Source organism: Aspergillus ambiguus, assembly GCF_047715705.1.
Source record: "Aspergillus ambiguus strain CBS 117.58 unplaced genomic scaffold BDV59scaffold_28, whole genome shotgun sequence".
NCBI classification, from domain to species: Eukaryota; Fungi; Ascomycota; class Eurotiomycetes; order Eurotiales; family Aspergillaceae; genus Aspergillus; species Aspergillus ambiguus.
In genome coordinates this window covers 246689-267770 of record NW_027395541.1, presented here as the reverse complement: position 1 = coordinate 267770, position 21082 = coordinate 246689, and the positions used below count along the sequence as shown (strand labels likewise).

Genomic DNA, 21082 nt, shown 5'->3' with positions numbered 1-21082 from the left:
CAATACTGCATATTTGATCCTTTTCAGCCCCTTCCTTGAAATTTAGAGCTCATTTTACACCGTAGAACGGAGCACCATCGCCTCGCGTCTGCATAAGGCATGTAACTACCATTCCCGAAAAATATTTTGAAACACACTCGGATTCTCTCCACCAAGATTATCGTCGCCCGTACACTACTGGACAATGCATTTTAGGGCATGCGAGGTCACGCTGTTGTATACACTTTCTGTCTCAACGTGCCATTTCCGGAATGAGTTTAGACCAGTGCCGCTTTTCGCTCTTCCGTTCGGATATCAACGAGACGCTCATCTCATCCAACGACGCCCCGCTCCAGCACAACAATTTATCGAGTCAAGCAGAGCTCAATACCCTCACAATTACAGATGGTCTGGCTTTCTATAAATTTATGTTCTTGTGGTACAGAAACATGATCCGTCATGAACCAGAGTCCTAGTGATCAAAACCCCTTGCTACAGACCAAGCATGCCAAAGGCCGACTCTCCAGCTTGGACGCACCGGTATCTCCGCCCGGAAGGAGGAATACTCGACAAGTGCATGGTGATAACCACGCAAATGAAAAAGGAGAGAATGAGCTGGAAACCCCTAACCTGGCCGCCATTGAAGCTGGTCAGGCCGAAGTAATGGACCATCTGTCGGTCATCTCTTCTCAACTTAAAGAATGCACCCGTCCACCGGTTTCTGGTGTACCCAGGCTACAGATACAAAACTGGATCAATCTATATAAGCAAAATCTACACCCCAATGGGAGACATTTCGTCATCCATCAACATGATCACCCCATTGCTGGGCCACATTACGACCTGCGATTACAGTTCTCAGACTCGAGCTCTGTTAGTTGGTCGATCATGTATGGATTACCGGGGGATCCTAATAGTCGGCGGTTAAATAGAAATGCCACTGAAACAAGAGTGCATTGTCTCTGGGTATGTTCTCATTGCCCAACAACATGTCCCTATAACTAAAAAAAAGTGCGACAGAATCATTTGATTGAAACTGCTTCTGCGCGAACCGGCAGTCTGATTATCTGGGACACAGGAGAATACGAAATTCTGCCGTATGAAGTTCAGAATCCTCTTCCAGAGACCGACGACTCTCGTTCAGACATCTCGTCAGGCACGTCTGTTTCCCTAGATGAGAAAACTGACAGCGAGAAACTACGCCAAGCATTCCAAAATGTAAACATCACTTTTGGCTTTCCCTAGATATCCAACTAACAACGCCATCAGCGTAAAATCCGTCTTCGGCTTCATGGCTCACGTCTACCCCCCAACTACACCATTATCCTCCGACTCGACAGATCAAGCCAGTTCCGAAAATCATCAGTTACTCCTCGCAAACGGCGTAGGAGAAATCTGTCCTCAAAACCTTCTCGACAACCAAGCACCTCGTCATCAGATTCCTCTTCACCCTCGCGGCAAACTAGCTCAACTGGCAAGCTAACGCCGTTGTCGTCTGACTTGCCCGATGAATCCTCGACACCTGCTGCAGAGCATTCTGATGTAGAGGATAATATCGACTATCAAATCCGGGCAAACAATGCCTACCCGGGATCAACGAACTCAATAGGTTCCATCCACCAACGACGGTGGTTCGTCACTCTAGACCGTGTTAACAGTGGGTTTACCGATATCCCTGGGACAGGGCCTGCGGGTAGGCGATGGATCCGAATGCCGGACCCTAAGGCAGGAGAGACGCTTGGTTTCGAGCCATTTTATGTTCGAGGCCCGGATGCTGAAAGAAGTGTCGTAACGGGTCGACTAGGGAAAGAAGTATTGAAAGATGAGGGCGTAGAAAGTTTTGTACCCCGTCGGGGATGGAGGGCTGTTTTGGAATAATTCAGTAAAATTCGAAATCTCGAAGGAAGAATTTATATTCGATTCAAAATAAGACAGCGTGCCGATCTGAAGATATTAGGCCACGTCTGTATATGTTCACGCAACAAATATTTGTACAGTGACCTCATTGCTCCATCCTGGATCAAGACGCATCTGTCTCCACGCGGCCAACACATTGATGGCCAAGATAGTCGTTCCGCTCCCTCCTTCTTTCCTCACTGTTTTTCGTGGCACTGGCCGCCCCAAAATCATGACCATGAAGTTGTCTTCGACGTTCCACCCCGGCAATAACGAGAAGTATACACCCAAAGTCCCTAAAGCTTTTAGGCTAACGTCGCACCGTAATCTGCCATTCGGCTCCACATTGATGTCGGAGTTTACTATGGCGGCTGCGCCAGTCATCTTCCCCAAGAGACCAAGAACGGAAACATTGCACTGCTTGTTTTCTCTCATGGTGAGTGTGTGGATTGGGTATGATGTGAGGATTTCCCAGCCCCTTTGATGCAGGTCCACTGCCACTGCGGAATTTTCGCCTCCAGCTCGCATGGGTTCGCTGAGCTTGCCTGATGTGTGTGCACGAACGAGGTATTGTCCGTCGTAATCTTCGTGGACTCCAGGAAAGTCTAGTAACGAGACTATGGAGGATGAGCTAAAAGAGGAGATATTGAAAAGGCCCAGAATTCCGCTTCCTGTTCTTGCCCATCCGCAATACGTTCCCACTCGTAAAATGTGTCCTTCGTTATAATTATGGTATGTGTCGATTGTCCGGCCAACCAGGCCAGGCCGAAGGACAACAGTGCGCCCGTTAGTCGTGGGAGCGGTTATAGACTCGACCAAGGCAATATTGTGTTTCCCAGGCTCGTCAGTTATGTAGATCGGTCCTCCAGATACACATCTAGCAGCTGCATGGAAAGACGCGTAGAGGTGACTTGTCTGGAACATGTCCCAATCTGGGAGCACGTTAAGGTAACGAGTGAGGAGTGCATTGTGGGCGTTGCAGAAAACGTGCCACGGATGCGAGGCTGGTACTTCAGGGAAAAAGTCATCCGAATTGCGCAGGGGGGTGGTGGGCTTATTTGTCGGGAGCTGGGAGTGGAATATGGCTTGTGGAAATTGAGCCATGCTCGATATCGCCTTCGTTCCGAAGTGTCGCAGGGACGATATTGAAAACGCATCCTGGTAGGCGGTTATGATATTCCGTCTATCTTCAGCATGTTTCACAAGGTCCAAAAAGAATTGAGCGTCCGCCTTCACGGTGTCAATGCCAGCTGAGCTTAAAAAGCTGTAGAAATCATCGTAAAACCGTTGCGCTTCTTCCGGGTCGATAATTAGAATCGATCCTTTTCTAAAAGCATCAGCCATTGGCCCTCCCGCGGACGGGTCTATGATGTCGACGTCTTTCGTTTTGTAGCTTGTTGCCAATTCTCCTGTGGGGGATATTCCTCCCCAGTAGCCAAATATGGCATGCCACACCCCAATATGTCCGATTTTGGGGTTTTTTTGGCGAATGCGATCGACGGTATGTTTCAATCCGTATGGGAATCCGTGCTTGTTGGCTTCGAACTGTGTCCAAGCTCGCTTAAACTGAGGCTCGCCTTCTTGGTCCAGGCTCTGCCAATTGTCATCAATTATGAGGTTCGCAATCTGGATTCCGTTTCTCTCCAATGTATCAAGAGCACGAAGAATCTTGTCCTCGCTCAAATCCTGACCGAGACCATTCCATGTGCAGTATGTAAGCCCATCATACCATTCCGAAAGCCATTGGGCTTCTGGGTCTTTCTCCACCATAACCACATCATCTCCAAGCGGCGAGACGGGCGTGGAGACACCCTCGGGGCCTTCGTCCGCAGCGAATGGTCGCACAACTTTCCGCGCCTCGTAGATCACGGCGCTCATAGCCACGTCGAAACTATCAGCAGCGGAGGCAAGAACTTGGAAATTTGCCGATAGATTGTTGTCACTCTTAGTTTTAATGACTACTTCGCCATTTTCACTCGACCCCAACAATGTCAAAATATTGTCTATACCAGAGACTGCCAAAAGCACGACGTGCACACCATCTGCCCGAAGAAAGGAGCACAGAAGAGCATCTTCTGTCAAACTAAATTTCTGGCCTCCATGTCTGGGCCCAAGCCACGGAGTCCATATACGCACAAGCGCAAAGTACCGAAGCAATGACGTCGGCGTTCCAAGAACAATGTTCTTCAGTCCAGATTGGTTGCCAATTGCGGGCTTCGTCTTTCCAGAGATATTCCACAGCGCAGACCCAGGGGCCTCGCTCTTTCGAGGGCAAATCTGGATCTCGGTTGAAATATTGCTGAAATATGTGCTGAATCCGTCTATGATTGATCCGGTGGAGGGACTTGTTGCAGTTTCATCAAACACGGGTCTCCGCGGTGGGAAAACAACCTGGCCATCACTTGACTGCTGGAGTTGATTTACCCACTGCCATTCGGCACCTGGGCTGGCCCGAAAGCGAACGGTAAATTGGCCGCACCCTCCGTTTGAAGGCAAGACAAGTTCCTCAGAGAATGTGTGACGGTAGTAGTTCCATTCTGCATCGTTCCCAGTCAACAAGGGTGCAGCATCGTTCTGACACGTCCTGAGCGGAAGTGCAGACCACTCTGGGTTGTTAATGTTGTGCCATATCTGAGCTTCCCAAGGTTGCTCTGGAAATGCATCGCTAGATTCTATCACAACGGTGAATCGTAACTGTTCGTGTTAGGCTCGATCATAGCTTTTATTGAACTTGTATACCGGACATACTGTGTCATCTTGATCCAAGCCCAGACCCTTCTGGATTCGTGGGGGACACGTTACCTGTCCCAACGGAGGGGCGCAGGTTACTCGAGAGAACAAGGTCATCTGGGCTGGGCGGTTGAAGTGAGCCTGCATTTGTCGGTGGACATTGGGCCCGAGGATGGGGGCAGCGGAAGTAGAACTTTGCATCTGGTACTACTCTAGGATGAGAGTTTGAGATGGACAAGGGAATAAGTACCATGGACATGACGATAGGGGTGTTGGATGCGGTGAGGGGAAGCTTCGGACACCTTCATTGGCTTATCGTTGGTATGCGATCTTATCGCAGCAGAAGGCAGAGATGTTTGAGCACAGCAGTTGAGGATTAGAAGATCCTGTAGCATACTATCCGGTCAGAGGACGATTTACTACATATATTTCGTCTACTACGTCCACTGGTAGCTTACGGCCTACAAGGCCGCATGTTGTAATGACGTCATTGTATCCGTTCACATTTGGTAGTACTTTTTGTACGGAATAACGAATAAAATACTCTGATTCATCACTTAGAACTCATCAATTTAGTCAATCTTGATAGTCAGTTTTCCGAAGTGCTTCTGGGCCCACTGTATTTCACCAGGTTAGCATCAACATCACAGCATGAATTGCCAGCTGAATCTATGGACTCACCATATACTCGTAGGCTTCCTTCGTCTGGTCAAGAGTGAAAACCTTAGGATCAACCACGGGATGAATGTTGTTTACTTCGATAGCCCGAATCATGTCGTTCATGAGCGCCTTGCTTCCGACATAAATACCGCGAACGGTACAGATATTGCTCAGCGTCTCCAGGAGGGTGGGTTGATCCTTGGGGCCGGCGCCGCCCAAGAAACCGATGATGTTAACAAAGCCCTCGAATTTAATACATTTCAAGCTCTGGGCCAGAGTGCCTGTGCCTCCAACCTCAATGATATAGTCGACTCCCTGGTTGTTGGGAGTCAGCGTGCGGGCGATCTCGCCCCAGTTGGGGTTGGTTTTGTAGTTGATAACGTGGTCGGCGCCGAGCTTCTTCAGCTTCTCGGCCTTCTCAGCGGATGAAGTGGTAGCGATGACGATCGCTCCGGCGGCCTTGGCGAACTGCAGAAGTTGTTACCGGTCAAATATGGTCGACGTCGAGCTAGATTCAGGGGAGAACTAACCTGCAAGGCAAACATACTGACACCCCCGGTTCCCTGCACCAAAACGGTCTGTCCAGGCGTCAGGGGCTTCAACCCGTACAGGGCGTTCCAGCTTGTGAGCGCGGCACATGTAAGAGTGCTAGACTCCAAGTGGGTGAGGTTGCTCGGGGACTTGACGACACCATTTTCGTTGAAAACACCGTATTCACGCAGAGTTCCGTCAATGACACCGCCGAGACCCGACTTCGATGCTGCAGCATCAATCGGACCGTACTGGTGCAACTGGTTGAATAATGTAGTCACTTTGTCCCCCTTCTTAAACTGGGTGACCTTGGGCCCGACCTCAACCACCTCGCCGGCACCGTCGGAACCAGGTACAACGGGGAAATTAAGAGGGAAAGGGTACATTCCCTGCAAGAATACATGCAATTAGCAATTTATGAAATGCGATGCAGAACAACCAAGCGTCTAGTTTATTTTCGCTGTATCAGACCTTAGGAATAATCAGATCTCGATAGTTGAGAGACGCAGCGTGCAGCTTCACCAGGACCTCGTTTTCTCCAACTTTCGGGACCGGCGCATCACCGTAAGTAAGACCGTTGAAGTCATTGTCCTTGTTCAGGACGGTCCACTGCTTCATGTTCTGAGCCATTGTCAAGAAATCAGATGTTGTGAATGATAATTGGTCGTAGAGAATTTAACGAGTCTAAAGAATTGGAGAGCTTCGGGGGTGAGGGGCATACTAAATATTGAGCTACCTTGTTGACGTAAGGAGAGGATCTACCCACTTATTAAGCACGAACGCTCTCTGAGTTACAACAAAAAGTCTCCGGGCTCCATCGGCTTGTGGATCCCAACAGATCAATGCACCTTGCCAAAGGAGGTAGATGCTGATAAATCCATTCCACTCATATAGAACGTGGTGGGACGGATCATGTCGGCAGGTGGACCGATCAGGTAAACAATGACCATCCTCGGGTTTTACGGAGTATATTCATTTCATGCTCATTTATCGAGATTGTTCTGGGTTGATTCTGTGGCTATCTTAACCACACACGCGCAGCTCTTCAAATGCGTAGCTCCTGTGAATCCTCCACACAACTTTCATGACCCCAATAGCTTTCAGCTCTCCAGCTCTCATCGACATCGATCCCTCTCATAGAGTACCTTGCAGGTTTTCGGGATTGTCCGGCGTTGCAAAAACATCAGTCCGACCATGTAGTCACCAACCGTCAAAGTTGACATCCCCTCCCGCCGCCATGTTCTCCGGAAGCTGATTGTCACAGAGTCCCTGGGTCGCCCAGGGAGGAAACTGAGAAGCTTCCATTGCACTGATGAGACGCACGCTAAGGTGAGGGGTGGTTTTGAGCAACTCCATGAAGGATTGGTGCAGACGGAGACTCTGGATACACCACACCCCATACTGAGCAATCCAGGTCAAAAAGGGATCACAGTCGGGGAGTTTGGCGAATGCGGTGGCAAAGACGGCCACAATCACTTCCAGCGAACCCACGCGCAGAAGCCTTCCTGTCATCCTTAGGTACTCCATGATTTTGGCAAAGGCGAGGTGCTTGAGCGGGCTAATGAGATAAATATCGCCAAAGATGTAGAGCAAGAGGTGAGAGAACAGCGGATGACGCTCGACTTCGGAAGCAAGCTCGGTGGCTGTCAGCATACTGATATTGTTGCCAGTGTCGGTTCCATAGGGAGGTGCGAAGTCGGTGTGATTCAACATAGAATCAGCCTCGACTTGATAATCGCCACGATATGCCCATTCGACAAAACGAGACAGGGTCTCTTCCGACGTGTCAGTGCAAATAAACATGCCACTATCATTCTCGTTGAATCTCTTGTCAAAACCTGCAAGTATGACCTCCGATTTGTCCCCGAGCAGATCGATATGTATCTTGAAGGTGCGAGACCCGTTCTCTGTCTTCAGAATGACGACATCCGACACGAGGAAGCTAGATTAAACTCAGTCAAGGCTTGTTATTGTTTGGCACCTCAATGGTGGAATACTCACTTGGAGAAGTTTGCGGTCTGGTCCATATCGCACCTTCGAACCGCACGAGCCTCTAGATGAAAGCAACGCAAGCAAAGCCCTTATTCGGACTAAGCCAAATGGATTATCGTGGTTCCTCAGGTACAGAGTCGTGCAGGTAGTGAGGAGTAGATCGGCTTAAGTATCTCGCAAGACCGAAAACAACGTAGTGAGGTTGTCCCCATCCCACTAGTAACAGCGTGGGTGAGTGGGAAAGGAGGAAGTGTTTGTTGATGCATTTTGATTGTCTGTTAATTGATTAGTCGTGTGGAATCTGACGGAAACTTGAATTTTATATCGATGGGGGTCACAGGTTTCACGATGTCATCTGTGCTTATAAGGCTCTTGTGCTTCTTTATACACGCTCCAACACCCACGCTAGTGCTCTGAATAAGCTAAGTCGCTACTGACGCGGCTTTCCTAATGGCGCAATCCACTCTGGAAATGAGAGCCAGGATGTGAATATTTCCGCCACCAATCAGTTTCCCCTCAGGAGTATATGGCGGAGATGGACCGACGGGATCTACAGCGGGTGAGGGGTCGACACTTCCCCTCGTTCTTCTCTGCCAGCTGTCTTCTAACAACCAGGTCCGCCAACTTGACACCGTTTAAATCTTTAGGCACGTCGCACGTGGAATAACACCCAGTCTTAGGCAAATTTCGTCGCATTCGCATCATGGCTTCCGGAAGAACGTTCAAGCTCAGCTCGGGTTACGAGATCCCCGCCGTCGGTTTGGGGACATGGGTATGCGTCGCCCTGCAGAGTAGCTACTTACTGGTATTAACAGAGAGACATAGCTTTCCAAACCCCACGAGGTAGAGAACGCAGTCGAAACAGCTCTTCGTAAAGGTTACCGCCATATCGATGCCGCCGCCTGTTACCTGAACGAGAACGAAGTCGGAAATGGCTGGAAGCGTTCTGGCGTCCCTAGAGACCAGATCTTTGTTAGTAACCAGTGCCCTTTCTGTTCGTATGTCTGTTCTGACTGCATTATAGATCACGAGCAAGTTGTGGAATACGCACCACCGTCCGGAAAATGTTGAGGAAGCCGTCGACAAGACTCTGAAAGACCTCCAGACAGACTACCTGGATCTGTACTTGGTAGTTTCATTCCCTCCCCTATGTTATTTCCATCGCCTTTAACGAACCACAAGATCCACTGGCCTGTGGCCTTCGAGCACACAAACGAAACTCTCACGCCTATCGACCCCGTGTCGAAGCGATTCCGTATCGCAAACGTTCCCGTCGCTGATACATGGGCGACTCTGGAGAAACTTGTCGACGCGGGCAAGATTCGGAGCATCGGAGTGAGCAATTTTACTGTTGATAAGCTTGAAGAGCTCCTCAAGACTGCGAGGATTCTTCCTACCGTTAACCAGATCGAAGCCCACCCATATCTCCAGCAGCCAGCTCTGTACCAATATCTGAAAGAAAAGGTTTCTATAGCCAGTTATGCCAGAAAAGTGGAAGCTAACCAACATTAGAATATTCTTCCCGTCGCCTACAGCCCCCTGGGCAACAACATCTACAACCAACCTCGGTGCGATCCAAAACGCCCCCAAACCCAAGCAAATAGACTAATGTCCTTCATACAGTGTGGTCGATGACCCAGTGGTCAAGGACATTGCGAACAAGCTGAACAAAGACCCCGCAGCCTTGCTGATCTCGTGGGCCATTCAGCGTGGAACCTCCGTGCTGCCCAAGAGTGTCACTCCCTCGCGCATTGAAAGCAACTTCCAAGGTATGCTACTAAATTTCTCTTCTGCCATGTACAGTGTGAGGGAAATCTAACAGCAACAGACTTTGTCATTCCTGACGCTGAATTCGAAACTCTGAACAAGTTGGATCGCAACCAACGCTACAACTACCCCTTCCGGTGGGGAATTGATGTCTTTGGAGAATTAGGCGATAAAGAAGCCGAAAGACGTGCAGAGGAGTGGGCTGCTCAGCAGAGAGCGGCAGCATAGAGTTCCATAGTTCATTCACTTGCACTTTTGAAAACGATGTCTAGTGGCTGTAGTCTACTACAAACCAATGACATTGTTTTGAAGTATATATAACATGATCAGTAGAGAAGTTATGTACATTTGTAATAAGTACGTAAAGTAAGGCGAAAAAAAATATAATTCCAAGCGGCAAATGAACATGACTTAAGAAAAGTAGTTCTCTTCCAGAATCCCATGAATGATGGCTTCCCATGGAAGAAAGGCAGGAGAGCGGAGAGTCACCCTTCAATTCTGACAAACCCCTAACAAAACTCCCGCCAACAACAACCTCCCATAACAGTACTTCCGGCGCCAACACTGTGGTATTGTTTTCCCATATTGGAAGTCACATATAGCTATTCCGTATCCGTCATTCGACGTATAGAATAAATCGACGATGCCAGGCTCTGTCCAGGGAGGTCGTATCGCCAAGAAAACGACACCCTCCTCGGGACGCAAATCATCCAGGACACAATCCCTTCAGCCAAAAAAAGGAACAACCAAAGGTAAGCATTACGCATAATGAGCATCTCCGACAGATGATTAGTCGGTACCCACAGCATACGATGCTGGACTCTTGAGTTGTCTCGACCGATGTGGATCTTTCAAAGCCGTGATGGACATGGGCCCCAACAGAGAAATCTAACGTATCATAGAGCCAAAACCGCTCCCACTCGTGGAACGTGTGAACAGTCTATCATGCGAAGAATTCGTTTCAATGTACACGTTACCTGAAGGCCACAAACATACTTCAACAGTCCCTGCAGCACAAGGTGCGAGAACGCACGAAGAGAAGTATGTGCTCGACATTCACACAGCGAAAACCATCCCTCCAACGGATTTTGAAGCTTGCTTCAAGCTCATCGAACAAACACAGTCGGAAGCGTACGCTGGTTCTAGCGTTGGATGGTCACCATCTAAAAAACGCAAGGAGATGCGGTTGCCCGACATGAAGTATATGATCTTGCGACGGATCATTGCCGGAACAGACGCAGAGGCTGCAGTGGAGGGTTCGAACGCCGATAAGATGGTTTTTCAGGGGTTCCTTTCCTTCATGGTGACCTACGAAGATGGCCAAGAGGTCATTTACTGCTACGAGATCCACCTATTACCATCCGCACAAGGCCGTGGCCTGGGGGAGATGTTGATGAAGAGGTTTGCTGAAGTGGGAAGGCGTGTTGGGGTGGGCAAGGCTATGTTGACCGTCTTCAAATCCAACGCGAAAGCTAATGGACTATACAAGAGACTGGGTTATGAGGTGGATGAATATTCGCCTCGGCCACGTAAACTGCGAAATGGGACGCTCGTTGATGTTGATTACTGGATCTTATCACGAAAGGTGCGAGATAGTGGCGAAGATAATCAATGAATGCTTGAAAAAGGTTGTATTTAATGAAGATATCATCTATATTACACTTGTCTAACATCCTTCCCCCGCATTTCGGGGTTATCATGTTCCCACTCGTCTCGCAGGGCTGCGAAGACGGTGTCTGCCAGGAGTATCGACAGACCCAAACTCCACACCAAGGTAATCGCGTAGAAAAAATTGGCGTTTCCAGAGCCAGCGTAGATCCAGAGGTGATAAAACGCAGGGCCTAGAAGAGTAGCATATAGAAGAGCCGACACGGCAAAGAAGGTATAACGCATTACTAAGGCAGTTAGTTGAAAAGCCCTCCTTAAATGGATCTCTGCACTTACAGGGAAAAAGATGCCGGTAAAGCGGGAGGAGTGCGAAATACAATGACGCGTCGGAGATGCTGGGGTAGGGTTTGAAGATTGCGAAAATCCCTAGAAGGGAGGCAATGACGAAGAGCGGCTGCCGACGCAACCGTACCGTGAAACCACCGACATAGGACGCAAGATGAAGCCAGAAAATGCCAAGGAAAAATTCGCGGAATGAGTCGAAGATCTCGATGAAAAAGTACCACCACAGCCCAACGTTCGGGGTCAGGTCAGGAACCAGCAATTGGAAACCGTATGTCGCAGATATGAAATCATAGAAATCATCGACGATCAAACAGGATATGGCGAGAAGCCCAGCAACACTGAACAGGAATATCCCAAGGTGTTTCAGAACAAATGGAGCAACACCCGGAGGAGGGGTTGTTTTCTGGGCGCGTTGGTCGTAGCAGAGAAGCACAAGCGGGATGAATAAAAGGGCAGGATATATCGAGAGATATGACGCAAATCCAAGCGAAATCATCGCATTTAAGCTATTCCCGCTCACGGCGTTCGAGAGTGCGTAGAGGATTCCGGTAGTGGTGAACACGCTAGTGGAGCGGCCGAGGCACGTCGCAATGGTGAAAGGGTTGAACAGGAACCTGTATGGTTAGTCATTGATGGCAATTACACAGATATGAGACAATACCATGCTGCAATTGAAACTCCATCCCATTTTATATGTTTCCGCGCCGCCGTATAGAATCGCCCCGAAACCGCTTGGCCCGACTCGGATATGGTGATCAATGCCTCCGCATTCAACAGATCGACAATGGAGAAGAATATGGCAGTCGGTAGAGCATGTTGGTCAGGACTCGGGAGTAATGAGAAAAGTGGCAGAAGAAGAGGTGCCTGGATATTCCAGCGTTAGCATAGGTACTTGGGCTGAACATGCCGTATAAACGGTTCCATCGTACCTGGTGGAAGACCCCTCCGTCATACGGGGAAACATTTCGCTTATAGAGAAACAAGCCTTCCTGGACTAAGTAGAGTAACGCATATTAGCAATCCAATCCATAGCCTATTGTGGGGACCCCCGTCTCAACACTCACGTCTCTTGAAGCTGCTGACTGGCGTCGACACTTCCACTCTCCCCGTCAACAAGTCCGGAAGTGAAGGGAAAAGAAGGATTAACAAGAGCCGCAAGGTATGGGCGCCGACAAACACAGCAGCCTTCCGATTGACCGCCATGATGACCCGGAATATCTCAGCAGAGGCAGAAGAGTGACTGCATTGTTGAATTGGAAGTGGTTGTCGAGCTGTTGCTTCCTCCAGCTGTTCTTCCGCTGTGCCAAGACCGCCTCCGCGCACTTCCCTTTTTGGCCACGCACGGACCACCAACCGATTAAAGAGGGTAAAAAAAAAAAAACTTATCGACGAATTTTCGGGTTTATCAGAAATTCCATCCATTCCTTCTTTCTCCTATCCTCTCTTCACCACAGCATTCCCATCCACAATGGCGAAAATCAAGAAGAAGGGTATGTCTTTTCTGGTCTATTCTATTCTCTTTACCTTTCAACATTGGCTTATTTCGTACTGACATCTTCCAGGCACCTCCGGCCAGGCCAAAAACTATATCACTCGTACCCAGGCCGTGCGAAAACTCCAGATTTCTCTGCCTGATTTCCGTCGGCTATGCATCTTCAAGGGTAAGTCTCCTGTCTTGTTGAAATTTCAGACAACTATTTCTAAACCCTCCTTCCATCATTGTAGGCATCTACCCCCGTGAACCTCGCAACAAGAAGAAGGCCTCGAAAACATCCACTCCGAATACCACCTTCTATTACACAAAGGATATCCAATACCTGCTTCATGAGCCTCTCCTCGCGAAGTTTCGCGACCAGAAGGCCCTTGCGAAAAAGATTGCTCGTTCGCTTGGACGTGGGGAAGTCGGCGACGCATCCCGTCTGGAGAAGAACAATGCGCCCAAGCTTACCCTCGACCATATCATCAAAGAACGTTATCCGACCTTCATTGATGCCCTGAGGGATCTTGACGATGCATTGTCGCTCCTTTTCCTCTTCGCCAACCTTCCTTCCACCACTCACGTTCCTCCCAAGACCATCGCCCTCTGCCAGCGCCTCTGCCACGAGTTCCAGCACTACCTGATCACGACGAACTCCCTGCGCAAATCCTTCCTTTCCATCAAGGGAATCTACTACCAAGCCACCATCCAGGGGCAGGATATCATGTGGCTGGTGCCTTATCGTTTCGTGCAACGGGTGAACGGCGATGTCGATTACCGCATCATGGCTACGTTTGTGGAATTCTACACCACCCTTCTCGGTTTCGTCAACTTCCGCCTGTACTCGTCCATTGGTCTGAGGTACCCGCCCAAGTTTGACACCCGCAGCGACGAGAACGGAGCCGAGCTTGCCGCCTTCACCCTGGAGGGTCGTGCGGTGGCCGACGCCCCCAAGCCCATTGAAGCCAACAGCAAGCAATCGAACAACTCCAAGCAAGAGGTTTCGAGTGACGTGCAAGCGAAGGTGGACAAGGTGATTAAGAGCGCTGGTCTGGAGAAAACGAAAGACGAGCAGACCGCGGAGACAACCGAGGAGAACACCGAAGCCATCGACAAATTCGAACCTGCCGCTCCGGAGGCGGACACGTTGCTGCAGCCCGACATTAGCGGCGATGAGGCTGGGGCCCTGTTCGCACCATTCACGTTCTACATCTCTCGAGAGGCCCCCAAGGCCCCCTTGGAGTTCATGCTGCGCGCCTTCGGATGCAAGCGCATTGGCTGGGATGCCGTCCTGGGCGACGGCGCTTTCACTCACAACGAAGCCGACTCCCGTATCACCCACCAGATTGTGGACCGACCCAACCTCCCCGAGGGCGCTCTTCCTGCCGTCCCTGCGGCGCAGGATGGGGCTGCCCCGAAGGTCAAGCCCGGAACCCGCATTCCTGGCAGAACATATATCCAGCCTCAGTGGGTGTGGGATTGCATAAACGAAGGAAAGCTCCTGCGTCCCGACCTCTATGCTCCTGGTGAAACCCTTCCTCCGCATTTGAGCCCCTGGGTCAAACCTAGCAAGGGTGCTTATGATCCTCGGGCTACTCTGGCTGAGCAGGAGGAGGAAGGTGAGGCTGAAATGGCCGCTGAGGAGGAAGAAGAGAGCGATGAAGAAATGGAGGAAGCCCCCGAGGCCAAGAAGGCAGATGCCAAGGCCGAGGAGTCAGAAGACGAGGAAGATGAGGATGAATCTGTCAACGGTGGTATGGATGTTGCTGACAGCGACGAGGAAGAGAGCGATAGTGAGCAGGAAGAAGCCTTCGGCGGATTCGAGGACGACGAAGCGGCCTCCGAGTCGGAAGATGAAGAGGAAGCTGCTCGCACGCAGCACCAGAAGGAGCTCGAGGCTGAGGCCGCGGGTCTGCCTTTCTCTTCGAACGGTGCTGCCGATGATGCGAAGAAGACGAAAAAGTCTGCCCAGGCTAAGAAGATCGCGTCGAAGAAGCGCAAGGAGGAGGAAGAACTCGAGCGACAGAAGATGATGATGAGCCGGAAGAAGCGCAAGCTGCTCGAAAAGATGATGTACTCGAACAAGAAGCAGTCTGACGAGGCAGCCAAGTTGCGGTCTAAGCGCAGAAAGCTCGAGAAGACGGGGGAGAAATAGATTTTAGGGCAAACAAAAGTTGAATGTCGAGACAACGATATCCTCATTCGTGATATTACCAGGGCGTCATGTATATTCTGGTAGCATTGGATTTACATAGAGTGTTTCTAATACATTTTCGAGACAAATGACCATTCCTGGAATGCAATCATCACGCTATAGCTAAGCAATGATTCTGCATCTTAGAACTCCCACAATTTTCTCCAGCACTACTAGCACTAGGGGAGATGCTTGAAAAGAGCCGGAGGCAGATGTGGTCACGTGACATCATGCTTTCCTTCGGTCCAGTCTCCGGTGCATCAATACTTCTGTACTTCCATCTCCTAGATCCCTCCCTTTTAGATATATCCTACAAGATAACACCTGTCGTGTTTTCTGCTTCAGACCGTCTACTCAACGGGACTACCTGTGCTTTTGGCCAGGAACCAAGGCGCTGTCGGAAATAGACCTTTGACATAAATTTTGTTCAATCCATGTCGGGAAGTTTCAAGCCTCTCATCATTCCTCCAATATTGTCGCATTTGTTTGGATAGCTCTTTCGGGCTATTATACACTCGGCGAGGGATGTCATATCCGAGTTCATCACAATTTGTACCTCCTCAATCTGCGCAACCATATGTATCCATATTTGGCGGTTCCAGCAGTCAGAATGCGCCAGATCCAGAACAACCAGTCCAGGCCACAGAGGATGGCTACTCTGATGATGGACTTGACGCTGTCATAGAAGATCAGTTCTTAGGGCAAGCAGGTTCCGACGATGACGACACCTACGAAGAATCCGGCGGCGACGGGTCCAGCTCTGAGGATGGCATAGGTACCAGAAGTACTCGGCATGGATCCCGAAAGAGGAAGAGTGCCTCAATCACTACGACTGAAAGCCAAAAGTTTGTAGAGTCATCGCCGCCAGGGTCACCTCTATATCGCCCCAACCGATTCCGTGGCCCTGAGGCTACATGGCGCAAGCTCACTCTGGAAGACAGGCACAATGCGGAGGCTCTGGAAGATATCAGAGCCAAAGACCTGGCGGCGCACTTATACAACTCTTATGCCCTTCGAGCACGAGCTCGCAAACTAGCAAGGCGAGACGCAGAAATAGGCATTGAAAGAGACGAAACAAGAGCTTTTCTGCCGCCCAAGCGATGGGCCGCGTGGCCTATGCCAGCAGATGAGGTTCCTCGAGGAGATGAGCTTCGAGGTGACGATGAGGAGTGGACTCTCAAGATGCCGGCGGATCCTCGTCCGAGCGCAGACTTGGAGGAGTCAATCATGGCCGTTATGCTCAAAGTTGCGAAAGACAGGTTCAACGCCCGCCTGTGGGACGACATGATGCCTAGCGCTGCGAATACAGTTGAGACCACTTCGCAGAAAGAAGGGACCGCGGCAGAGGATATGAAAAGCGAACCTGATTCTCTGGATGATCTGATTCCACAACGTCCCGTCATCCAGGCCGACGATGATCAGTCAAGACGACAACTCCGCCCCATTACACGGAATATTATTACGGAATTTGACCGCCTTCTTATGGGGCTTCACCACGCGCGTAAAGGACTTGTGGCCGGCGATGAAAGCTCAGCAAGCGAGTGGCAAACCGACACTGAGAGCATTGTATCGGGGTCGTCAGTGTCTGTCCGACGGAAGAGGAGGTCAAATAATGAGACATCTCGAAGTCACTCGCGCGGCAGAAAGCGCACACGCAGATCTTCCGTACGGGCTACGTCCGCCGGTCCACGGTCGCGGAGTACACATGCGTCTAGGAGGGCATCTTCAGCTAGTCTGAGCTCCCATCGCCGGCGGTCTATATCGAGAGGACGTTCAATAGGCAGTGACCGGACTAAATCTCGCAACAAAATGCGTCTCGGTCTCCGAGACTGGAGCGAGGTATTGGGGGTTGCGTCTATGCTAGGCTGGCCGCCTGCTGTCGTAATGCGTACCGCTCAGCGATGTGCTGCTTTGTTTGGAGAAGACATGGCCTATCGAACGTTCAAAGAAGGAAAGCTGCAGCAAACAGGAGAAGGGGACGCTCCTACGTGGGAGTACGCTGAAACTGATACTGACGCCTCAGAGGCCTCTTTGGGGTCATTATCTATACTCAAACAACCACATTCTCGAGCAGCGTCTACGAGGGAAGAGTCTACTTCCCGGCCTTCTAGCATGGGACCTGAAGGGAGGCCCAACGTCGAAAGGCCAAGAGGGAAGGGTGAGCATCGCAAGGCGGATTTGATCTGCCCTCTGCGGTCGTGTTCTCGTCATACTAAAGGCTTCTCGCGGCGCTGGAATCTCAACCTCCATATGAAGCGCATGCATCCTGGATACGTGCCCCGAGATACAGGAAACAGGCCGCCGGCTGTCTCAGTAGATGACGATGATATGGACGATGAATGAAGTATAGGAAATTATTGGACGGGAGAGGACAATGTGTATTAGTAGTGTATATTAGGATATGGTCATATTGGCTCTATTTCTGTATCTCTTTTCACCTACGGCGTACCTAACGTACCCCATACTTCCCATATCGCGTAGACTCGCGATAAGTGTTACACCCCCCACTGTGGTCAGTATATCGCGTGTACTTTCTCCAACAGGGCAGGGTCTCCTGCGCCTCCCATTGGAGGGGATTTCCGCTACCGGGTCGGCCTTTTGTCCCATTGGCTGATAATACCGAGCCAACTGACCAGTGAAATCGTGGATGGTATGAACAATACATCGTCACTTACAGAAAGCCGGGCAGGATGCATGGCCGTCTGGATAGACGAGAGTGGCATATATGGAATCGAGAAGAGCACATGGAACGAGGATCATATAAGGAACTGAAGGAAAGGCCGGCCTGCAGGAGACTGATGATCACAGCATGACGTCGGCCCACGTGACACGCGCCTACAATAGCTAGAGAAAGCTTGGATTTCCCCTCATACAATCTTACAATTAGTCTGGGTCTGGATCCATATCGTTGATCTGTTATTCGGGCAGGTCCTGATTCTCCCGGCTATAAGTGTCCCGGTCTTCGCTCAGAAAGCCTACTGGAAGTGAGCCATCCCTCAACAGTCTGTCCATCTGTCCATCCCGAGGCTTCCCCGCATCCCGAAGGGAGAATTAGGGATCTCCACGCTCGCTTCATTGCCGCCTCCAAGTCTTAAATCAACTCAGCGTTGGAGACGAATTCGAATCATGGATAAAATCGCTCGGCCCCTTTCCCGTCAATTCCTGAGATCGCGTCCCCGATACCCATTCTCTATTCCCCCTCCTATCTACGCGAAGCGACTTTACACAATGGGTCATACCGTGCCTGCGGTGAGCTTTCCATAGTTGCGATAACGACGGACAAATCCCTAACAGTAACTTCGTCTACAGCTGAAAGACCAGTCTCTCTTCATTCAAAAGGCTTATGTCAATGGAGAGTGGGTGGGAGCCCAGTCCGGGCAGACTTTCGAGGTCCATGGTATGAGCCACTACAATCGATTTCGCATGGAAATCACTGATACTAAAACCCCAGCGTGCAGATCCTGCCTCTGGCAAGCTCATTGGAACGTGTCCTGAATTCGCCGCGGCCGACACTCAAAAGGCGATTCAGGCGGCCACAGAAGCCTTCCCCGCCTTCCGCTCGACCCTGGCTCGCGAACGTGCCCGCATGCTCCGCCGCTGGTACCAGCTGATGATGGACAATGCCGATGACCTGGCGACTCTGATCACCTGGGAGAATGGAAAGCCTTTCGCGGACGCCAAGGGCGAGGTGAACTACGCCGCTGGCTTCTTCGAGTGGTTCAGCGAGGAGGCGCCCCGTATCTATGGCGACACTATCCCGTCCTCCGTTGCAGGAAACCGAGTTATGACCTTGAAGCAACCGGTTGGCGTCTGCGGTCTCATCACCCCCTGGAACTTCCCTGCTGCCATGATCACGCGGAAGATCGGTCCTGCCCTCGCGGCTGGCTGCACGGTGGTCTGCAAGACTCCCGGCGAGACGCCGTTCACCGCCAATGCGCTGGCGGAGCTCGCCCACCGGGCCGGCATTCCCAAGGGTGTTGTCAATATCGTCACCGCCATGGGCAACACCCCGGAAGTCGGCGAGGTGATCACCACCCACCCGGAGGTCCGCAAGGTCTCCTTCACCGGCTCGACGAACGTCGGCAAGCTCCTCATGAAGCAGGCGTCGTCGACGGTGAAGAAGGTCTCGTGGGAGCTCGGCGGCAACGCGCCCTTCATCGTCTTCGATGATGTCGAGGACCTCGATGCCGCCGTTGCCGGTGCCGTCGCCTCCAAGTTCCGGAGCTCCGGACAGACGTGTGTGTGCGCGAACCGCATCTACGTGCAGCGGGGCATCTACGACGAGTTCTGCAAGCGGTTCGTGGAGAAGGTTAAGGCTTTCAAGCTTGGTGCTGGCTTCGGCGAGGGCGTCACGCACGGACCGGTCATCCACGAGCGCGCGGTTGACAAGGTCGACGAGCATGTGCGCGATGCCGTATCGAAGGGCGCCAATGTCCTTGTTGGCGGCCAGAAAGTCCCCGAGCTGGGCCCCAACTTCTACAACCTGACTGTCCTGACTGAGATGACCAAGGACATGCGCATTGCCTCCGAGGAGACCTTCGGTCCTGTGGCCGGACTCTTCCCCTTCGAGTCGGAGAAGGAGGTGGTCGATCTGGCGAACCGCGCAGAGGTCGGCCTTGCGGGCTACTTCTTCAGCGGTAATGTCAAGCGGATCTTCCGTGTTGCTGAAGCCCTGGAGGTGGGTATGGTTGGCGTGAATACGGGTATCATTAGCGATGTTGCCTCGCCGTAAGTATTGGTTCGCTCGGGTTCCTCCACATGATGCTAATATTTTACAGATTCGGTGGTGTTAAGCAGAGCGGATTCGGCCGCGAGGGCAGCAAGTATGGAATTGACGAATTCCTCACGATCAAGAGTGTCACCTTCGGTGGTATGGGTGAGCCTCTCCAGTCGTGAGATTCAAGATGATATGATGGACATGAGTATAAATTCCAAATAGCAACATTTGTTATATAGATGTAATTGTTGTTCGATATCACTCAGACACAATATTTAGTTATAACCAGTCACGTCGCAGTAGAGCAACGTAAATATTGCTAGATTTCGGAGGAAAGAGCATATGCGAAGGTCTAATGTACAGCAGAAATAAAAATAAAACAAGGCGCCATATATCCCAGCCAAATAACACAACGAGCATGAACTCCGCGACGGAGGAATGTTTTCAAGATCCAGTATATGCACTTCAGTTCCTTTCCCAGATCAACCACAAGTGGTATCATAACAGGATAATTGCCGGTTCACATATAACCATATCCTTCGACACGGTCGAAGTTGTTCCCGAGAAGAAGATTTTCATTTATTTGCCCTGACGTTGCTTGTGCTTCGGGTTTTTCGAGCTATTGCATAAACAGTCAGCTTCCTGCACCCCGACTCCTGAACGAAAAGAGCAGCCTCACCAGATGATGTACACCCTGTTCTTTCTCCGGACAGGCTAATCCATGCATTATTAGCGACTGCACATCCAACCGATACGACATAGCCTACCTTGCAGCCATCACACAGCCGCTTCACAGACGAGCGGGTCTTCATGCCACGGACCTGCTCGATCTGGCGCACTGTTGACCCGAGACTTGCGACATTGTTCTGTTCCGTACCAGTCCGCAGTTTCCGCAGTCCGTTCGTCAGGGTTTTCGTTAATTGGGAGGAGTATTGACGGGAGAAGAAACCGATCGTCGTCGTCGGGCGGGACACGGAGGGAAGATAGCGGCGGAGGGCATGGGTGGATGACCCAAGGACAGACCGGAAGGACAGCATTGTAGGCGGCCGGATGAAAGGCGTAGTTTGTTGCCGCCGGGAGGAGTTGAGGACGAGTCTGTCTCGAAGCGCAGTCTATCTTGCGGTCCGATGCGGTGGTGGTGGACGGCAGGGAAATATCGCTCGGAGCCGGGGTTTGGCCGAGATTC

At 50.9% G+C, this 21082-nt stretch overlaps 11 protein-coding genes across 11 annotated transcripts; 6 read left to right on the top strand and 5 right to left on the bottom strand.

The window, feature by feature from the left end:
- The first annotated feature begins 324 nt into the window (after nucleotides 1–324).
- BDV59DRAFT_76248 (uncharacterized protein) lies at nucleotides 325–1905 on the top strand. Its single transcript, XM_073697058.1, has 3 exons — nucleotides 325–945; nucleotides 1000–1197; nucleotides 1249–1905. The coding sequence occupies exons 1-3, from the start codon at nucleotides 439–441 to the stop codon at nucleotides 1855–1857; spliced, it is 1314 nt and encodes a 437-aa protein (XP_073545752.1). The 5' UTR covers nucleotides 325–438; the 3' UTR covers nucleotides 1858–1905.
- BDV59DRAFT_76243 (putative raffinose synthase protein Sip1) lies at nucleotides 1906–4960 on the bottom strand. The gene is made up of 2 exons (XM_073697057.1): nucleotides 4624–4960; nucleotides 1906–4569 (listed from the first exon to the last, which is right to left on the bottom strand). Exons 1-2 carry the CDS (start codon nucleotides 4804–4806, stop codon nucleotides 1954–1956), a joined length of 2799 nt encoding a protein of 932 aa, XP_073545751.1. The 5' UTR covers nucleotides 4807–4960; the 3' UTR covers nucleotides 1906–1953.
- Nucleotides 4961–5116: 156 nt separating this feature from the next.
- BDV59DRAFT_76238 (zinc-dependent alcohol dehydrogenase family protein) lies at nucleotides 5117–6516 on the bottom strand. Its single transcript, XM_073697056.1, has 4 exons — nucleotides 6268–6516; nucleotides 5796–6185; nucleotides 5287–5733; nucleotides 5117–5222 (listed from the first exon to the last, which is right to left on the bottom strand). The coding sequence occupies exons 1-4, from the start codon at nucleotides 6424–6426 to the stop codon at nucleotides 5178–5180; spliced, it is 1041 nt and encodes a 346-aa protein (XP_073545750.1). The 5' UTR covers nucleotides 6427–6516; the 3' UTR covers nucleotides 5117–5177.
- A 480-nt stretch (nucleotides 6517–6996) lies between these two features.
- BDV59DRAFT_203978 (uncharacterized protein) lies at nucleotides 6997–7823 on the bottom strand (the record flags this gene model as incomplete). Its single annotated transcript, XM_073694355.1, has 2 exons — nucleotides 6997–7738; nucleotides 7798–7823. 2 exons carry the CDS (start codon nucleotides 7821–7823, stop codon nucleotides 6997–6999), a joined length of 768 nt encoding a protein of 255 aa, XP_073545749.1.
- A 566-nt stretch (nucleotides 7824–8389) lies between these two features.
- On the top strand, nucleotides 8390–9913 carry BDV59DRAFT_183497 (NADP-dependent oxidoreductase domain-containing protein). Its single transcript, XM_073690533.1, has 7 exons — nucleotides 8390–8560; nucleotides 8614–8760; nucleotides 8813–8917; nucleotides 8971–9252; nucleotides 9301–9356; nucleotides 9412–9557; nucleotides 9617–9913. Exons 1-7 carry the CDS (start codon nucleotides 8492–8494, stop codon nucleotides 9781–9783), a joined length of 972 nt encoding a protein of 323 aa, XP_073545748.1. The 5' UTR covers nucleotides 8390–8491; the 3' UTR covers nucleotides 9784–9913.
- A 155-nt stretch (nucleotides 9914–10068) lies between these two features.
- BDV59DRAFT_183496 (N-terminal L-serine N(alpha)-acetyltransferase NAT4) lies at nucleotides 10069–11226 on the top strand. Its single transcript, XM_073690532.1, has 2 exons — nucleotides 10069–10307; nucleotides 10458–11226. Exons 1-2 carry the CDS (start codon nucleotides 10199–10201, stop codon nucleotides 11168–11170), a joined length of 822 nt encoding a protein of 273 aa, XP_073545747.1. The 5' UTR covers nucleotides 10069–10198; the 3' UTR covers nucleotides 11171–11226.
- Nucleotides 11168–12786, bottom strand: BDV59DRAFT_183494 (GPI-anchor transamidase subunit GAB1). Its single transcript, XM_073690531.1, has 5 exons — nucleotides 12573–12786; nucleotides 12438–12502; nucleotides 12170–12372; nucleotides 11500–12122; nucleotides 11168–11450 (listed from the first exon to the last, which is right to left on the bottom strand). Exons 1-5 carry the CDS (start codon nucleotides 12709–12711, stop codon nucleotides 11212–11214), a joined length of 1269 nt encoding a protein of 422 aa, XP_073545746.1. The 5' UTR covers nucleotides 12712–12786; the 3' UTR covers nucleotides 11168–11211.
- Nucleotides 12787–12914: 128 nt separating this feature from the next.
- nop7 (mRNA-binding ribosome synthesis protein NOP7) lies at nucleotides 12915–15357 on the top strand. The gene is made up of 3 exons (XM_073697055.1): nucleotides 12915–12998; nucleotides 13071–13169; nucleotides 13234–15357. The coding sequence occupies exons 1-3, from the start codon at nucleotides 12977–12979 to the stop codon at nucleotides 15138–15140; spliced, it is 2028 nt and encodes a 675-aa protein (XP_073545745.1). The 5' UTR covers nucleotides 12915–12976; the 3' UTR covers nucleotides 15141–15357.
- A 114-nt stretch (nucleotides 15358–15471) lies between these two features.
- Nucleotides 15472–17562, top strand: BDV59DRAFT_76211 (uncharacterized protein). The gene has a single exon (XM_073697054.1). The coding sequence runs from the start codon at nucleotides 15705–15707 to the stop codon at nucleotides 17520–17522; it is 1818 nt and encodes a 605-aa protein (XP_073545744.1). The 5' UTR covers nucleotides 15472–15704; the 3' UTR covers nucleotides 17523–17562.
- A 497-nt stretch (nucleotides 17563–18059) lies between these two features.
- BDV59DRAFT_183489 (NAD-dependent succinate-semialdehyde dehydrogenase) lies at nucleotides 18060–20173 on the top strand. The gene is made up of 4 exons (XM_073690530.1): nucleotides 18060–18428; nucleotides 18489–18576; nucleotides 18638–19907; nucleotides 19958–20173. Exons 1-4 carry the CDS (start codon nucleotides 18306–18308, stop codon nucleotides 20073–20075), a joined length of 1599 nt encoding a protein of 532 aa, XP_073545743.1. The 5' UTR covers nucleotides 18060–18305; the 3' UTR covers nucleotides 20076–20173.
- BDV59DRAFT_183487 (50S ribosomal protein L36) lies at nucleotides 20174–21029 on the bottom strand. The gene is made up of 3 exons (XM_073690529.1): nucleotides 20664–21029; nucleotides 20576–20610; nucleotides 20174–20515 (listed from the first exon to the last, which is right to left on the bottom strand). Exons 1-3 carry the CDS (start codon nucleotides 20931–20933, stop codon nucleotides 20476–20478), a joined length of 345 nt encoding a protein of 114 aa, XP_073545742.1. The 5' UTR covers nucleotides 20934–21029; the 3' UTR covers nucleotides 20174–20475.
- Nucleotides 21030–21082: the final 53 nt, after the last annotated feature.

Bases quoted from the DNA above. Each gene is read 5' to 3' on its own strand.
- BDV59DRAFT_183496 (XM_073690532.1), top strand. From the start codon at position 10,199: ATGCCAGGCTCTGTCCAGGGAGGTCGTATCGCCAAGAAAACGACACCC. The intron at 10,308-10,457 runs GTAAGCATTACG...AACGTATCATAG, and splicing joins AAAAAAAGGAACAACCAAAG to AGCCAAAACCGCTCCCACTC.
- BDV59DRAFT_76248 (XM_073697058.1), top strand. From the start codon at position 439: ATGAACCAGAGTCCTAGTGATCAAAACCCCTTGCTACAGACCAAGCAT. The intron at 946-999 runs GTATGTTCTCAT...AAAGTGCGACAG, and splicing joins CAAGAGTGCATTGTCTCTGG to AATCATTTGATTGAAACTGC. The intron at 1,198-1,248 runs GTAAACATCACT...CAACGCCATCAG, and splicing joins TACGCCAAGCATTCCAAAAT to CGTAAAATCCGTCTTCGGCT.
- BDV59DRAFT_183494 (XM_073690531.1), bottom strand. From the start codon at position 12,711: ATGGCGGTCAATCGGAAGGCTGCTGTGTTTGTCGGCGCCCATACCTTG. The intron at 12,503-12,572 runs GTGAGTGTTGAG...TACTCTACTTAG, and splicing joins AGTCAGCAGCTTCAAGAGAC to TCCAGGAAGGCTTGTTTCTC. The intron at 12,373-12,437 runs GTACGATGGAAC...TGGAATATCCAG, and splicing joins ACGGAGGGGTCTTCCACCAG to GCACCTCTTCTTCTGCCACT.
- BDV59DRAFT_76238 (XM_073697056.1), bottom strand. From the start codon at position 6,426: ATGGCTCAGAACATGAAGCAGTGGACCGTCCTGAACAAGGACAATGAC. The intron at 6,186-6,267 runs GTCTGATACAGC...GTATTCTTGCAG, and splicing joins GAGATCTGATTATTCCTAAG to GGAATGTACCCTTTCCCTCT. The intron at 5,223-5,286 runs GTGAGTCCATAG...GGTGAAATACAG, and splicing joins AGGAAGCCTACGAGTATATG to TGGGCCCAGAAGCACTTCGG.
- BDV59DRAFT_183489 (XM_073690530.1), top strand. From the start codon at position 18,306: ATGGATAAAATCGCTCGGCCCCTTTCCCGTCAATTCCTGAGATCGCGT. The intron at 18,429-18,488 runs GTGAGCTTTCCA...CTTCGTCTACAG, and splicing joins TGGGTCATACCGTGCCTGCG to CTGAAAGACCAGTCTCTCTT. The intron at 18,577-18,637 runs GTATGAGCCACT...CCCAGCGTGCAG, and splicing joins GCAGACTTTCGAGGTCCATG to ATCCTGCCTCTGGCAAGCTC.
- nop7 (XM_073697055.1), top strand. From the start codon at position 12,977: ATGGCGAAAATCAAGAAGAAGG. The intron at 12,999-13,070 runs GTATGTCTTTTC...GACATCTTCCAG, and splicing joins GGCGAAAATCAAGAAGAAGG to GCACCTCCGGCCAGGCCAAA. The intron at 13,170-13,233 runs GTAAGTCTCCTG...CCATCATTGTAG, and splicing joins TCGGCTATGCATCTTCAAGG to GCATCTACCCCCGTGAACCT.
- BDV59DRAFT_183487 (XM_073690529.1), bottom strand. From the start codon at position 20,933: ATGCTGTCCTTCCGGTCTGTCCTTGGGTCATCCACCCATGCCCTCCGC. The intron at 20,611-20,663 runs GTAGGCTATGTC...TGCATGGATTAG, and splicing joins GGCTGTGTGATGGCTGCAAG to CCTGTCCGGAGAAAGAACAG. The intron at 20,516-20,575 runs GTGAGGCTGCTC...TTTATGCAATAG, and splicing joins AACAGGGTGTACATCATCTG to CTCGAAAAACCCGAAGCACA.
- BDV59DRAFT_76243 (XM_073697057.1), bottom strand. From the start codon at position 4,806: ATGCAAAGTTCTACTTCCGCTGCCCCCATCCTCGGGCCCAATGTCCAC. The intron at 4,570-4,623 runs GTATGTCCGGTA...TAACACGAACAG, and splicing joins GCTTGGATCAAGATGACACA to TTACGATTCACCGTTGTGAT.
- BDV59DRAFT_76211 (XM_073697054.1), top strand. From the start codon at position 15,705: ATGTCATATCCGAGTTCATCACAATTTGTACCTCCTCAATCTGCGCAA.
- BDV59DRAFT_183497 (XM_073690533.1), top strand. From the start codon at position 8,492: ATGGCTTCCGGAAGAACGTTCAAGCTCAGCTCGGGTTACGAGATCCCC. The intron at 9,253-9,300 runs GTTTCTATAGCC...AACCAACATTAG, and splicing joins ACCAATATCTGAAAGAAAAG to AATATTCTTCCCGTCGCCTA. The intron at 9,357-9,411 runs GTGCGATCCAAA...TCCTTCATACAG, and splicing joins AACATCTACAACCAACCTCG to TGTGGTCGATGACCCAGTGG.